The sequence below is a fragment of the Hemibagrus wyckioides genome, linkage group LG08 (assembly GCF_019097595.1).
Source record: "Hemibagrus wyckioides isolate EC202008001 linkage group LG08, SWU_Hwy_1.0, whole genome shotgun sequence".
Classification (NCBI taxonomy): domain Eukaryota; kingdom Metazoa; phylum Chordata; class Actinopteri; order Siluriformes; family Bagridae; genus Hemibagrus; species Hemibagrus wyckioides.
This window is the reverse complement of record NC_080717.1, coordinates 10,742,392-10,756,518: the sequence shown is the minus strand read 5'-3', so window position 1 is coordinate 10,756,518 and position 14,127 is coordinate 10,742,392. Positions and strand designations below refer to the sequence as shown.

The following is a 14,127-nucleotide window of genomic DNA, read 5'->3' as shown; positions in this document are numbered from 1 at the left end:
ATCAGTACAGTATTATCTATAAGTACTAGGTTTATTCGGCTGAAATTCTTTGTTGGGTCTGCATCCATAATGCTGTGTCCCCCTGCCATAACATTTGACTGAAACAATTTTAATAATGATCCCTAATTCTTACTGGATGTGGGCAGGATCATCCTGAAATAGATCACTCCCATCAGGATAGCAATAGGATAAAGGTCATAGGTAAAAGAGGCGTTCACACACACATACACACACACAAACAGCAACAAAGCGACCTCAGACAATTCATTTGCAATGAGACCTGGTGACTTCTGATGACATGAGCAACAGCAACCATTACTGACCAGATGTGGGCGTGTGACAAAGTTGTGAAAGGATTAACTTTATGTGAATATGGAGCGACAATGGGAGGGAAGAAGGTCGAGTGCATGCGAGACACAGTGTTTCTCCTTCATCTTGTATGATATGATGCATATATACATGATGGACTTTGTGTATAAACAAATGCTTAATTTTAGCGACAATTTGTAATGCTAGTCGGCGCGAGCATTCCCCAGATAAACGTTATTGCTATGGCAACCACTGAATGACAACTTGCAGCAATAAAATTAGTTCAGTTAGAAGAGGTTAGTATTGGTTTGCAGTAAGTGATTCTTAAACCAAAACCATTCAACAGAATACCCAGCAGTAGTGGTTCTTTCAAATTGGGGTGAGATTATTATTTATTATTATTATTTTAATGTTTCAGTGGTGGAAAGCATAACCCACCATTATCAGAGTCTATTACATTCATTGTTGTATTTCATATACTTATTTATCTATTTGTCTGGTCATTTTAATTGGATGTTTGAATATGGGATTTAATCCAAACAGCAGTATCTCAGGATCTATTGATTTCCCCTGATTGAAAGTTCAGCAATAAAAATCTCCAATAAATATCAAAAATATTATTTTATACATTTAAATACAGAGTATTTACAACATTCAGGAACCTTTAGCCATGCCCTACCGCATACTAAAGCCAGTGATTTTTCCTTTAAACTGTCGCCCGTCTTCAGGAATGCCACAGAAGTTGTTTGGTCGAAACGGCGCCTTTATTTATGGTCACTGAGATGATCTGAAAATAATTTGTCGATGATGTTTGTTTTATGCAGTGATTAAACTGTTTTAATGCATAATCTGTATTAGTGAACATTATACCAGAAGTGAGAATAAATAAAGGTTTTAAAAAGAGGAAGGTCACATGAAATAGATCACGTCAACATAATGACTCATAAGAAAGGATCATATGACATAAACACAGTTACACATTACGACAGGAAGGGTGTAAAGGTCTTACACATTTTTCCATAATACCAAGAAAAGGCTTAAGTACAAAAATAAGGACAGGACGCTGATATGGGATACAGTCAGTGTTACCTAGTGGCACTCAAGACATGAGATTACAGTACAAAATTATTTGTCTTTATTGGAGAAATGACGAGAAACGCTCGCTTCTAACTGCTTCTGCATTTCTGCTCTCACCGGATTCAGGTCATGACTCTAATAAGTCTGGTAAGCCGAGTCAGGTGCGATTTCTCTGAAGGGAAAATACTGTGTCAGCCACATCACACACTCACATCAGCGCTCATCATTTGTTACATACCATGTTTAGGATTTAGGCTGCAGCAAGCTGCCATTAAAGAAATACACATAATGAAAACACATATGTTTGTAAATACGTCATAAAAAAAGGACAATTTAAATATTTAAATAAAAAGTACTATCTCACTGCACCACAGTGATTTTACAGGAGAGTCTTTACAGTCTTTGATGAATCTTTAAGGCTTGGAGAGACATCAGGCTTGCAGGACAAATATTAGTACTTGGAGCAAGTGACCACAGGAAAAAAAAAAATGGCAGCTTTTGTTGACACCAACTGCCACTGGAGCGAACATGGTAAGACGAATCTGTGAGCTTGAAATGTAATACAATATGAGATGCAAGGTCAGAACACTCTTCATTATCTTGCACACAGTAGACAAAGCAAATCCAAGCCCCAGGGAACAGTCTGTGATTGTCCTTGATGAATCTCGTACCGGACGAAGGTGCTTGTGGTGATGATGATGATGATGTACAGAAAACGTACAAAGTAAAATAGAAAAAAAGAAGACAAAGCCACTCCCTCTGACCATTTTACTCTATGAGGATATGCTTCTCTGGAATTCTCTAAGTATTTGGAATGCTGCCTCTTCATCCAAGATTTGGTGTTAAGTCGCTTCTACAGTGCAAGCCTGAAGCAGCTGAAAGTGCTTCTCTGGTAAACAGAAAACAAAGCATGAGTCAGAGCAAATATATTCCCTCATCCAGTATCGAATAACCAAAGCAAACAAAAGTCTATACTTACCATGACATGTACCTCAAACCATGACTATTCAATATCCAGTCTGACTGAAGAATCATGCTCCACTTCACCATCTGTACAGAAAGATAACAAACATGTGTCCCAAACTATTCTATTGCATTTTGTAGGGTAAATAGTCTGAGTAGTGTGTTCACACTGAAAATTCAAATCAATTCAATTTATTTGTATAGCGCTTTTAACAATGGACGTTGTCTCAAAGCAGCTTTACAGAAGTATAGAAACAGAGAAGGAAGTTTAAAGTAATATTATTAACTATTTTATCCCTAAAATATCCCTCCAAGAAGTAGAGCACTTCAAGAACCCAGACCATGCGCTTATTTCCATGAGGGTTAGAGGGTCAGAGATTACAAATTTTCAAGATGGCTGACAACACTCCAGTGGACAAGGCTTCTTATAAATGTATTTTAAATTGATTTCTTTTTAAACTTTTTAACATCCACTGAAGCTAGCGGCATCGCATCGAAGTCATTTGCCAAACGCATGCAATGTTCCAGTCAGTAAATAAACATTAGTGTTCTATTTGACATGATTCTACCGTCTTTAACTCATCCACTAGATGAGTAGTAGAGTACACAGCGCATAGTGTGTAGCACCTAATGTGGGAAGCAGATATAGTCTGTTTACTATTTTTGCCACATCAACATAACCAGATAATAATAATAATAATCTAAACTGTTCTAGATAAACCAGCACAATAAATCCTATTTAAGGATTTCAGGAGACTTGAGATTGTAGCTATGGCTTTTGGCTGCCAGACCATCAGGAGGAAGGTGATGAAAACCTCCATCAGTTTTTATTTATACAGTATATGTATATATGCATAGATATTTTTTTGTTATTTGCTATGAGGCAGAATAGAAATCGCAAATTAAATGTCTAAATAAACTAACTAGTGTAACTAATGTCGGAAGATCATGAAGAAGAAGCAGTGATGTGCCAATTACGCAAACTTGTGGCCAACCACATATTTAAGTGTTCTTATGTAAACAGACCACAAGCCACAAGATGACAGAACCACTACTTCTACAGAAGCAATAAATCTGTTTTTGTCTGCATGGTTTTAGAAATCCAAGAAAACCTTCAGAAAAATCTGGGTGCAGGTTTGTGTGATTTCATCACCTGTTATTATGCGAAGAGAAACGAGATTAGAAATCAAAAGCACTTGCCATAATTTATTTATATCTGTCAACCTTTAGCACATTTTCTGTTTATTGAATAGAACAGCTAAGCATAAACCCCCATTTGTTTGTCTCTGATGTGTGATTTCTTTTAGAGGAGACTCAAATATGTCTTTGCAACCAGTTAAACAAATCACACTGTCTCTTCAATGAGCTGGAATGGTTTAGAGTTTGTTCTTTCAGTTCCATCATCATGTCATTACCTGTGCTGTCCTCATCTGAGCCATCTTCCTGCCATCTCCTCTCACTGGACAGTAAAGGGTTTCGACATTCGCTCAGAGTCCGCAGCGGGAAACGGTGGCCGTCACCTTGGCTAAAGACCACAAGCAATGCAGGTTAAATATACACACATTGCATTCTGAAAGCCAAGATACGACAATTCTATCATTCTTTTTAATATCCTTCCACCCATAATACACAACATACGGTACTGCAGTTTACTAACCTGGTGAAAATTGGGAAAAACCAGAGTTTTACATTTTCTCCAAAGACCTGCAGTAGGTTCTTGCGGAAACCGACGTTAAAGCCGTTCCTGTCAGGACCATTTTGGAATACAGGTGCAGAGAAAGCCTCTGAAAATAGTCAGAGTGTAACACAGAAAACATTTATTTTAGTTGATGTGCTGTATAATCTATCAATTTACACTAAATGACCACAACCTTGCTTTGTGGACACCCACTATTAAACATCCAGTTCCAGTTTAGTCTCCTGTTTGCTGGTATAATAAACTCCACTGTTCTGGGAAGGCTTTCCACTAGATTTTGGAGCGTGTCTGTGAAGTTTTGTGCTCATTCAGCTACAAGGGTATTACTGAGGTCAGGCCTTAATGTTGGGTGAAGAGGTCTTCATGGATATTCTATCTATCTATCTATCTATCTATCTATCTATCTATCCATCCATCCATCCATCCATCCATCCATCCATCCATCCATCCATCCATCCATCCATCCATCGCTATGGTCATAAGTTTACAAAATCAATTCTTTCATAATCTGTTAATCATTAAAAAAAGATCATAAACATTCATTTTTATGCATTTGTTTTGTAATAGTTTTTCATAAGTTCCTTGTTTGTCTTGAGCAGTTAAACTGCTAACAGTCAACCCTTTCCAACAGAGGCTCTATGAATCTATTTCCTAATCACTCTCAGGGACTATTACAAAAGGTGCAAACATTTGCTAAAGCTCAAGAAGGCAACACAATAGGTTAAGAGCCAGGGTGTGTAAACTTTTGAACAGGGTGATAGGTGTAAAGTGGTATTATTTAGTCTTCTGGGAAACACATACATATCTTATGTAGCTTCTAAAGGGTACTGGAAAAAGTACCACTTATGACCACCTGTCTAATAATTGTGTTGGTCCCCCTTTTGCTGCCAAAACAGCCCTGACCCGTCATGCACTGTGTGTTCTGACACCTTTCTATCAGAACCAGCATTAACTTCTTCAGCAATTTCAGCAACAGTAGCTCATCTGTTGGATCGGATCACACGGGCCAGCCTTTGTGTTCACTTGCTGCCCAATATATCCCATCCACTAACAGGTGCCATGATGAGGAGATCATCAGTGTTATTCACTTCACCTCTCAGTGTTCATAATGTTATGCCTGATCGGTGTATATAGCCAAACAAATCATACAGCATTACTTTGACTTGAGCAATCATACCCAGTGTGGATCTGTTCTTGGCCACCAACCAGCAGTGGTAGCCGAAGAGGAACATGAGGCTGACGAAGAACATGACAGCAACAAACAAAAGGAAAAGGACATGGAACTTAGCGTGACCGTTTGGAAGCTCGCCCTGAAAAACACAAAGGAAATCCTTTTAGAATCTTTTAACTGAGGAAAGGGGCAAAGATCTTGCTTCAAGTATTTATTCACAGAGGATCTTAATATGCATGGAATAAAGGAGAGAAACATCACATCATATCAATAATCAGAATTTTAATAATCAGAAGGAGCCCATTAATACCACCCTGGGATCTGAATTACAACAGACGTTACAGTCAGAGCTGCTGTGTGGAAAATTGGGCAACAGTTTCTGACTAATCAGATTTGGAAACTCAAAAAGAGCAGTGTTTCATATTTGAATTGGCCACCAAGTGAAGGTGTTGAGACAAAGGGTTGTTTGTTTTACTTTATGATGACACTCACCACCCAGAACTTGAGGAAATACTGAAACACAGTTGAGGCGATGAAGACACAGTAGAGCATGGAGTAAGACAGAAAGAGAAGGAAGAACTTGTAGTTTGAGTAACCGACGCAGTTGTTCACCCTGGGTAGGAGAAAAATAAATACAAATCAATCACAGCCCATGGGTATTTATACTGAATTACTGCAAGCACTAAAGCTGATTATTTCCTATAACCACACATCTCTAAGTGTATTATTCTGCTTATACACAATTGCCTAAGCTAACAATTTTTGAATGACAATTTATAAATTACAGTACATTTCAGGTTGTGATGTCAAGTCGAGTCAAGAAGCTTTTATTGTCATTTCAACCATATATAGCTGATACTAAAGACTGAAAGCAATTTGTCCTATCCACATAAAGTGCAACATCAAAACAACTTCATTCCTGTTAGCACTTATACTATAGCAGCTATAAACAGCTGTTACCACATCACTCTCCCTTTTTTCCCCTCTTATGAAGATAAAAAAAAATTGGAGTTTGTTATGTTACCATTTTTTGTCACACATTTAGATACATCTTTATAGCGATCTATACACCTATTCACTGAAAACTTCACCATATCAACAAGTGAACAATTTTAAATTACTTTAGGTGGATCTTCTACCAACTGAGTCCCTGTGTAAGTGCATTAATGTAAACCGCAAAGGTGAAACAACCTCCAGAGCTGCCGCTGTTCCAGAATATTCTTCGACACTCTCTGACCAATCAGAAATGAGCATTAAGCACTGTGTATATACACCGATCAGGCATAACATTATGAACACTGAGAGGTGCCGTGAATAACACTGATGATCTCCTCATCATGGCACCTGTTAGTGGGTGGGATATATTAGGCAGCAAGTGAACATTTTGTCCTCAAAGTTGATGTGTTAGAAGCAGGAAAAATGGGGAGCGTAAGGATTTGAGCGAGTTTGACAAAGTATCCTTTAAGTCCTCTAAGTGTCCTTTGGGTCTAGGAAGTATCCTTTAAGTCCTGTAAGTTGTAAGCTGGGGGCCATGGAGGCCCCACCTCTAAATTTACAGAACTTAAAGGATCTGCTGCTAACATCTTGGTACCAGATACCACAGCACACCTTCAGGGATCTAGTGGAGTCCATGCCTCAATGGGTCAGGGCTGTTTTGGCAGCAAAGGGGGGACCAACACAATATTAGGTCATAATGTTATGCCTGTTTTACAAAAATATATATATTGAATTCAACAGCTGCCTATAGAGTTTCCCTGTTTGTTTCTTTTCTTCTTGTCTATGATCACACATACTGTCATGGGGGAAAAAGATAGTACACTGTCCTTCAATTTTATGTTTTTATTTAACAACACCTAAACAGCTGCATGGTCAACAACTTCTGTAAACAAAAAATAACCTCAGATGACAACAAAGAAACTTTTTTCTCCTCAATAATGTAAAGTAAAAATAAATATACCCTTCATACTTCCAGACTAAAACAGAACTGGTGTACAGCATTATTTCTTTAACTTACCATGGACAGTGATGGTCCATTTTCAGGACACACCTACAGAAAGAAAGTTAAAATGCTGTTAATGTAAAGAGAACAGAATTGAGTTATCTGCTCTGATAAATCCAATCTTGTGTTTTAACTTCTAATAAACCTGCTAATTATCACATGAGTCTCGAGTAGAGTGAGATCCTCTTTTCCAGTCATTAAGATCAAATGGTACAAGACAGAAAGAGACACTTACGTTTCACAGACTGAACAGTGATGACAGCGGTCTGGCTTTATTAGCTGACAGTAATCACAGAACCTGACAGCTTAACACACACAAATGAAAGGAAATTTGCAAGTGTCTGAATTGAGATCCATGCTTCAGCAAACACACTATAGACAGTATATACTGCTGTTCCTAAAACATATAGACCATTATGTGCAGATGTAATGTGTAGGCTATTCAACAGAGTTCAACAGCAGAAAGAAAGAGACAGTTATGAAAGACCCTTTATCTTATCTAGTATTTGATCACAGTATAAATGTATTATTGAAATACACTATATTGCCAAAGGTTTTGGGACACCCCTCCAAATCATTGAATTCAGGCCCCTTAGTTTTAGTGAAAGTAATCCTTAATGCTTCAGCATACCAAGGCATAACTTTGTGGAAACAGTTTGGGGATGGCTCCTTCCTGTTCCAACATGACTGCACACCAGTGCACAAAGCAAGGTCCATAAAGACATGGATAAGCGAGTTTGATAGAACACCTTCTGGATGAATTAGATCGGAGACTGTGAGTCAGGCCTTCTCGTCCAACATCAGTGCCTGACCTAAAAAATTTGCTTCTAGTGAAATGGTCAAAATTTCCCATAAACAGACTCCTAAACCTTGTTGAAAGCCTTCCCAGAAGAGTTGAAGCTCTTATAGCTGCAGAGTGTGGGCCAACTCCATATTAAATCCATGTGCATGTAAAGGCAGACGTCCCAGTTTTGGAATGGCTCACAGTCTCCGCTCTAATTCATCCTAAAGGTGTTCTATTGGGTTGAGGTCAGGTCAAGTTCCTCCACACCAAACTCGCTCCATGTCTTTATGGACCTTGCTTTGTGCACTGGTGCGCAGTCATGCAGGAACAGGAAGGGGTCATCCCCAAACTGTTCCCTAAAAGTTGGGAGCATGAAATTGTCCAAAATGTCTTGGTATGTTGAAGCATTAAGAGTTCCTTTCACTGGAACTAAGGGGACAAGCCCAACCCCTGAATGCAATGATTTAGCAGGGTGTCCCAAAACTTTTGGCAATATAGTGTAGATGTACCCATTCTACTGCATGGGCTTTACTTCAGAGGTTTTTTAACAAAGACAAATTAAGGATGTCTACCTCCCGACTGAGTTCGTGTGAAGATAGGGAGCTTGTTAGCTATGTCAGTCAAGATCTGTTTCTGAACATCAGGCCTCTCCTCCATCTCATACCTCTCTTTGTCCCTGTAGGAGAGGTGGAACTGTCGCAAAAGAAGAGTACATACATGCTGAACACTGGGAGCACAGTTTGGTAAAGAATTGAATAAAAAAAAAAATACATGCATTCAATGTCCACCTTTTTGGACGGAGTGGCGGCTGGAGTGAAGATGGCCTTCCAGTAGGTCCAGCAGAACATCACGAAGCATACGTGGAAGACCAGAAGATAAGCAGCTGCAGAAGATCACATCAGACAAGATTTCATCAGCAGACATGTTCTGATAATTATACTCAAAGACAACCCCCCAAAAAAACTGCAATTTGTAATCAAGTCAAAGATAAGACATGAACTGAAGAATAAATCGGAAATTAATTTTTTTAGTTTTTCCGGTTTTGAGATTTAATCTTTACAGTGACTTACCCTTCTCCAGTGTGTTATGGAGAGTAACTGCAACACAGATACAGTCCCAAATCAATTAGTCTTTCTTAATAATAAGATATGAAAGCACGTAATGTATAAATAAAAGAATATGATGTTTTGTTTGTATGCTGTTTGTTTATATTATCTAAGCTCAGTCAGCTGCTTTACCTGTAAATATAATAAGTACAGGTGTATATAACGATAGCTAAGACGACTTCTAACAGCTACATAGTCAATATAATGTGAACAGAATTTAATTTGCATTATGTTTCAACTTTTTTTTCTTCACTATTTCACATGGATTACCTCAACGATTAGACCCGAGATCGAAAATCAGCTCCTTACTGTAATGTCAACAAAGCTACGGTCGATATCAAGCTAGCTGAGGTTAGCGCGCTAAATTAGAGGGAAAACATCATCATCAACAATACTTACAGAAACAAAGTTCAAACACGTATGCATAATAAGACCATAGGACCACGGCTGAGATAATGACAACGGGTATCCAGGAAAATATTCTCTGACAACATCTCAGTCCTCTCGACAGAGCCATAGTCGGACTAATACCACAATCATGTTCTCCGCTATCTACTGCTAATCCTCGCCTTGGAAACCGGAAGTAATTCTGCACTCGGTTGACTGAGACTGCGGCGAACAAGTTTTAAAGTCAGCCTAGAGGACAGAAAGGCTGATTGTTAAATAAGTAAACTGAGTAATAACAGTATTTAAAAAACAACCATGTCTATGCTCTGGGTAGTGCACTATTGTTAAAAACAAACAAATACCTTTTTGAATGAAACAAACGTACATCAGTAGGTAATATAGAGTCAGATACACAACGCATACGCGAGCATGTATCAGCCATAACATTATGACCACCTGCCTGATATTGTGTTGGTCCCCCTTTTGCTGCCAAAACAGCTCTGACCCATCAAGGCATGGACTCCACTAGAAGGTGTGCTGTCACCAAGATGGTAGCAGAAGTCCTGTAAGTTGCGAGGTGGACCCCAGCTCACAACTTACAGGATTTAAAGGACACTTACTGGACCCAAAGGACACTTATAGGACTCTTTTGATAGATATTGTCCACTGCAGACCGGAAACACCCCAGAAGAGCTGCAGTTTTGGAGATGCTCAGATCCAGTTGTCTGGCCATCACAATGTGGCCCTTGTCAAACTCTCTCAAATCCTTACGCTTGTCCATTTTTCCTGCTTCTAACACATCAACTTTGAGGACAAAATGTTCACTTGCTGCCTAATATATCCCACCCACTAACAGGTGTTGCAAAGTAGATCTTTTTTTGACTGGTATATACAGTTGTTTACAGTACTGTTGTTTATAGAAGTGAATAATTCACTTCCTTCATCATGTATCTAGTCTAATAAAATGCCGTGCAAGAGCTCAGTGTATTGTATCACTTGTGCATTACACATTTCCACCAATAGGTGTCACTACACAACTACTGATAAAATAAAAGAAGTCAATTATTCTCACACCAGCCATAACAGAAACCTCATGAACTACTGTAAATAACAGTGTCCTTAAACTTAAGCCATACACCATTGGCTATTAGCCATAACCCCAAAGTCTGCAAAGGCGTTATATTTTTTTCTGTCTTTGTTTTCTTTCACATAGCACCCTTTTTTTCAACTAGATTTTGTTCAAACAAATGTTATAAAGATTGGCCTGTTCAAGTTAAGACAATAAATAGTACAGCTCTAGGATACTACAGTAATAATTATTTTTATTTATTTATTTTTATTTTCTATCAAGAGCAGCAAGTCTACATATGAGAGAGTGAGATTCTAACACTAAGATGAACAGTTGAGTGCAAATGTTAGATTGTTTCTTGTTAAAGGGTTTTTAAAATAATTTTTGTTTCGATACCTTGTAAAACTGAAATATGAATCAAATTATTTGGTAAAACATAGAAACTGTAGTTATAGTAGTTGTAGATTGGAGTTAACCAAATATTTATTTAAAGTGCAGCAGGGATTTCTGTCCAGAGCATACTCCAAAGTTCCTAAACTGATCCAGCATAAAATGACAAGGCAGTTAGAGCTTTGCTCACATTATATGTCATTTTAAAATAAACTCTTAGAGACAGACGTATTTCAGGTTTAATTCACTATATCAGAAATCAAAGTTTACATAAACTAAGTTGACTGCCTCTTGCAATGTAATGGCTTTTAAAATGCAAATGCAGAAATCTTCGGACCACCTGGACACCGCATCGCTCAGGAAACATGTACAAATTAACTACCAGGCATGAAAGAGTTTTGGTCTGAAAGGTTCAACTTATCCCTAAAGCAACAAAGAAACTGGTGAAGTTCTTGAGTTGCAGTCATCAGGTATCAAAATGTGATCATCTACTATTAAAAGAGTCCTGTATCGCCATGCTCTGAAAGGCTTTCATGCAATGAAGAAGGCTTTACACTAAGACTAGCATAAAAAGCCAAAATGATCAGTGATATGTATGAAAGAAATAGTGTAAGGCTTTTAATCTTAAGAACACCATTCCAACTGTAACACATAGGGGTGGTAGAATAATGTTATGGGGTGTTCTGCTGTAAGAGTCACTGCTGCAATTCAGAAAGCAGAAGGCATCAAAAGGAAGAATTATCTTGAAATACCGACACAGGACAAAGTTAAAACTTGTTCGTGAATGGGGCTTGCAGCAGGACAGTGATCCTAAACATACCTCTAAAATTGCTAAGTAAATGACAACAACGTAAAAGCACTGGAGTGGCTATGTTTCGAATTCACTGCCAGCTTTAAATGATCAGAGAGTTTCTTTGTACTATATGAGACTGAATATAAAGTGTCTTTTTTATCTTTTTAAATCTATCTGCTGTACTAGAGTTTCTGAAGCATTTAAAATCATGAAGATCATAAAGGACTACACTCCATCAAAGAAGTAGCCACAAGTCTGTTGGCAGATGCCTAGCACTAAAGACCCACAAACCTGAGCCAGTCTAGTGTGGAGGGTTTCAAAAGAGGCAACATGTGCAGCTCACTAGCCTACTACAGGCTTTGTCAAATGCTTTGCCACAAGAGACAAGGACTTATTTGTCTTAACCTTGTTTGCTTCTTCATGCATTTGTAAGGATTACTGTCTATTTGTTTCGGTAGTGGCATCAGTTCTAAATCTTTCCAGATTATTAAAAATGAATTCTCGCCAGTTCTCCATCTCAACCAGACATTTCATTGACTGCATAAAAAATAAGGTATTCACAAAAATCTTTTAATTATTCTTATTTTTGGTTGTGTTCTCTCCTACCAAGCTACCTATTCCCTCATATTGTCCACTGAGAGATAAATTAAAGGAAAATCCAATATGTCTAAGTGCCTCCACAAGCCACCAGAACAGCTTTAATGCACCTTGGCACAGATCTTACAAGGCTCTGTACTGGAGAGATGAACACGGCTCTTCAAAAAGACATTCGCTCAGTTGGTGTATTGGTGTATTGATTATTGTGGTAGACAGCATAAGGATTTGGCCCAAAATAGGTCTAGGATTTATGTCATGTTTATCCTCAGCAATCCTGTGAGCCCTCATGCCTTGTTAATGAATCCCTGTCTTCCTGAAAGACACCAAATGTCAGGATAGACATGTTTCATCATAGGCAAAGGTCTAGGAATATTGTTAGTATTGATTTTTGCAGTGATGTTTGCTTCATAATGTGCCCTGTTTCTTTGTATTGAATGTTAATTGATGTCTTTGATCTACGTCATGCTCTAAGTGGAGCAGTGATGTTGTATATATTCTGTAGCTTCATTTGAAAAGAGTTCCACATTGACCAGGGGTAGAAGTGATGCAGAGATCCTGCAACAGCTGGGGCTAGGGAAGACCAGAATCTGTCCCTTTCATCCCAAAGGTAATCCCAAAAGACTGATGGACCACGGAACCCTTATGCTGGCCACCCAGCTAGCCATATTCACCACAGATTGGGATTTCCACACCTCTAGGAACGTGGTATTTGATTGTCAGCCAGCAGTATCTGGAGCCCCCAGGATAGAGCGTCTGTGAGAGGTATGTAATATTATTGCCAGACTGCCAGACATAAGGAAAAGGATGAATCATGGCAAAAGCGGGCCTATACAAATCAGTGCTATAATAATCCCTATGAATCTGGGGAGGGGCAAGGTTAAGAAGTAATCCTGGAGTTAGAAAGGCTATTTCTCAAAACAGGTATATATTTATACAGATACTGCTATCAAGAATCACTCTGATGCCATGCTTATTTGCAAAATACTGACCAAATTTCCAATACCATGTGATATTATATGACCTACGCCCAGTGTATGTCATCATGCTAATGAACAGACTTTTTACAAATTTCTGTATCAACAAGTACCAGATATGTATTCTTGCAACTTCACTGGTGTCCCTGGTGGTCCAGCAACAGGATCCCACGATCTCACCGCCATGGCCTGGGTTTGATTCCCAGGCAGGAAGCCAACCCAGCCGCTGAGGCGTTAACTCTCTGTGGCGGTCTCAAGCCAGGATAAAAAAAAAGGGAGGGTTGTGTCAGGAAGGGCATCTGGCATAAAACCTGTGCCAAATCAAAAATGTGTGGATCGAATGACCTGGCAACCCTGAACAGGAGCAGCTGAAGGACAATGACAATATGCAGCTTTAAGATGTGTATGAGGGCTCGGAATGAGTGAATTTTAACATAATGACATTGTTAAAGGAAGTAGTTTAAAGATATATTATAATATACAGTAATTATGTCAAGCTTTTATGACAATTAGACCTAGCTTGTTACGATGTTCCTAGCTATCTATAAGTTACTTCCTTTAACAATGTTATTTGACAGTTTGGTATTTTCATGTGTTTCAGGTAGAGGAAAGAAGGCCTGTCCATCAGCATGTCAGCCGTTGTGCTAAAAAAAACACTTGTTTCTATCATAATAGTAACTAAGTCCTGATCAAAACATTTATCCAGTTAAGCACAAACAGCTCACAAAGGCAAGTCTGGACAAATCTTTTAGTGAGAGTGATCACACTGGTGGAGGAAACCCAAATCCAGCAGGGGCCCCCTTGAGGAGAGG

At 38.6% G+C, this 14,127-nt stretch overlaps 1 protein-coding gene across 2 annotated transcripts; it reads right to left on the bottom strand.

Moving 5' to 3' along the window:
• Positions 1-1,426: 1,426 nt before the first annotated feature.
• Positions 1,427-10,416, bottom strand: zdhhc15b (zinc finger DHHC-type palmitoyltransferase 15b). Of its 2 annotated transcripts, none has more exons than XM_058397844.1 (12): positions 9,953-10,416; positions 9,070-9,096; positions 8,788-8,882; positions 8,572-8,692; positions 7,451-7,520; positions 7,231-7,263; positions 5,709-5,829; positions 5,223-5,355; positions 4,007-4,133; positions 3,765-3,874; positions 2,366-2,436; positions 1,427-2,275 (listed from the first exon to the last, which is right to left on the bottom strand). In XM_058397844.1, the coding sequence occupies exons 1-11, from the start codon at positions 9,999-10,001 to the stop codon at positions 2,390-2,392; spliced, it is 933 nt and encodes a 310-aa protein (XP_058253827.1). In that variant the 5' UTR covers positions 10,002-10,416; the 3' UTR covers positions 1,427-2,275; positions 2,366-2,389. The 2 variants fall into 2 exon arrangements, with proteins under 2 accessions (XP_058253827.1, XP_058253825.1); XM_058397842.1 differs by lacking the exon at positions 9,953-10,416 and adding an exon at positions 9,505-9,687.
• Positions 10,417-14,127: the final 3,711 nt, after the last annotated feature.

What these genes read in the sequence shown, in the direction of transcription:
- zdhhc15b (XM_058397842.1), bottom strand. Translation starts at nt 9,622, where the DNA reads ATGGCTCTGTCGAGAGGACTGAGATGTTGTCAGAGAATATTTTCCTGG. An exon ending in CACTGTTCAGTCTGTGAAAC is followed by an intron (nt 7,264 to 7,450) that starts GTAAGTGTCTCT and finishes TTCTTTCTGTAG; the next exon opens with GTGTGTCCTGAAAATGGACC. An exon ending in ATTTCCTCAAGTTCTGGGTG is followed by an intron (nt 5,356 to 5,708) that starts GTGAGTGTCATC and finishes TGTGTTTTTCAG; the next exon opens with GGCGAGCTTCCAAACGGTCA.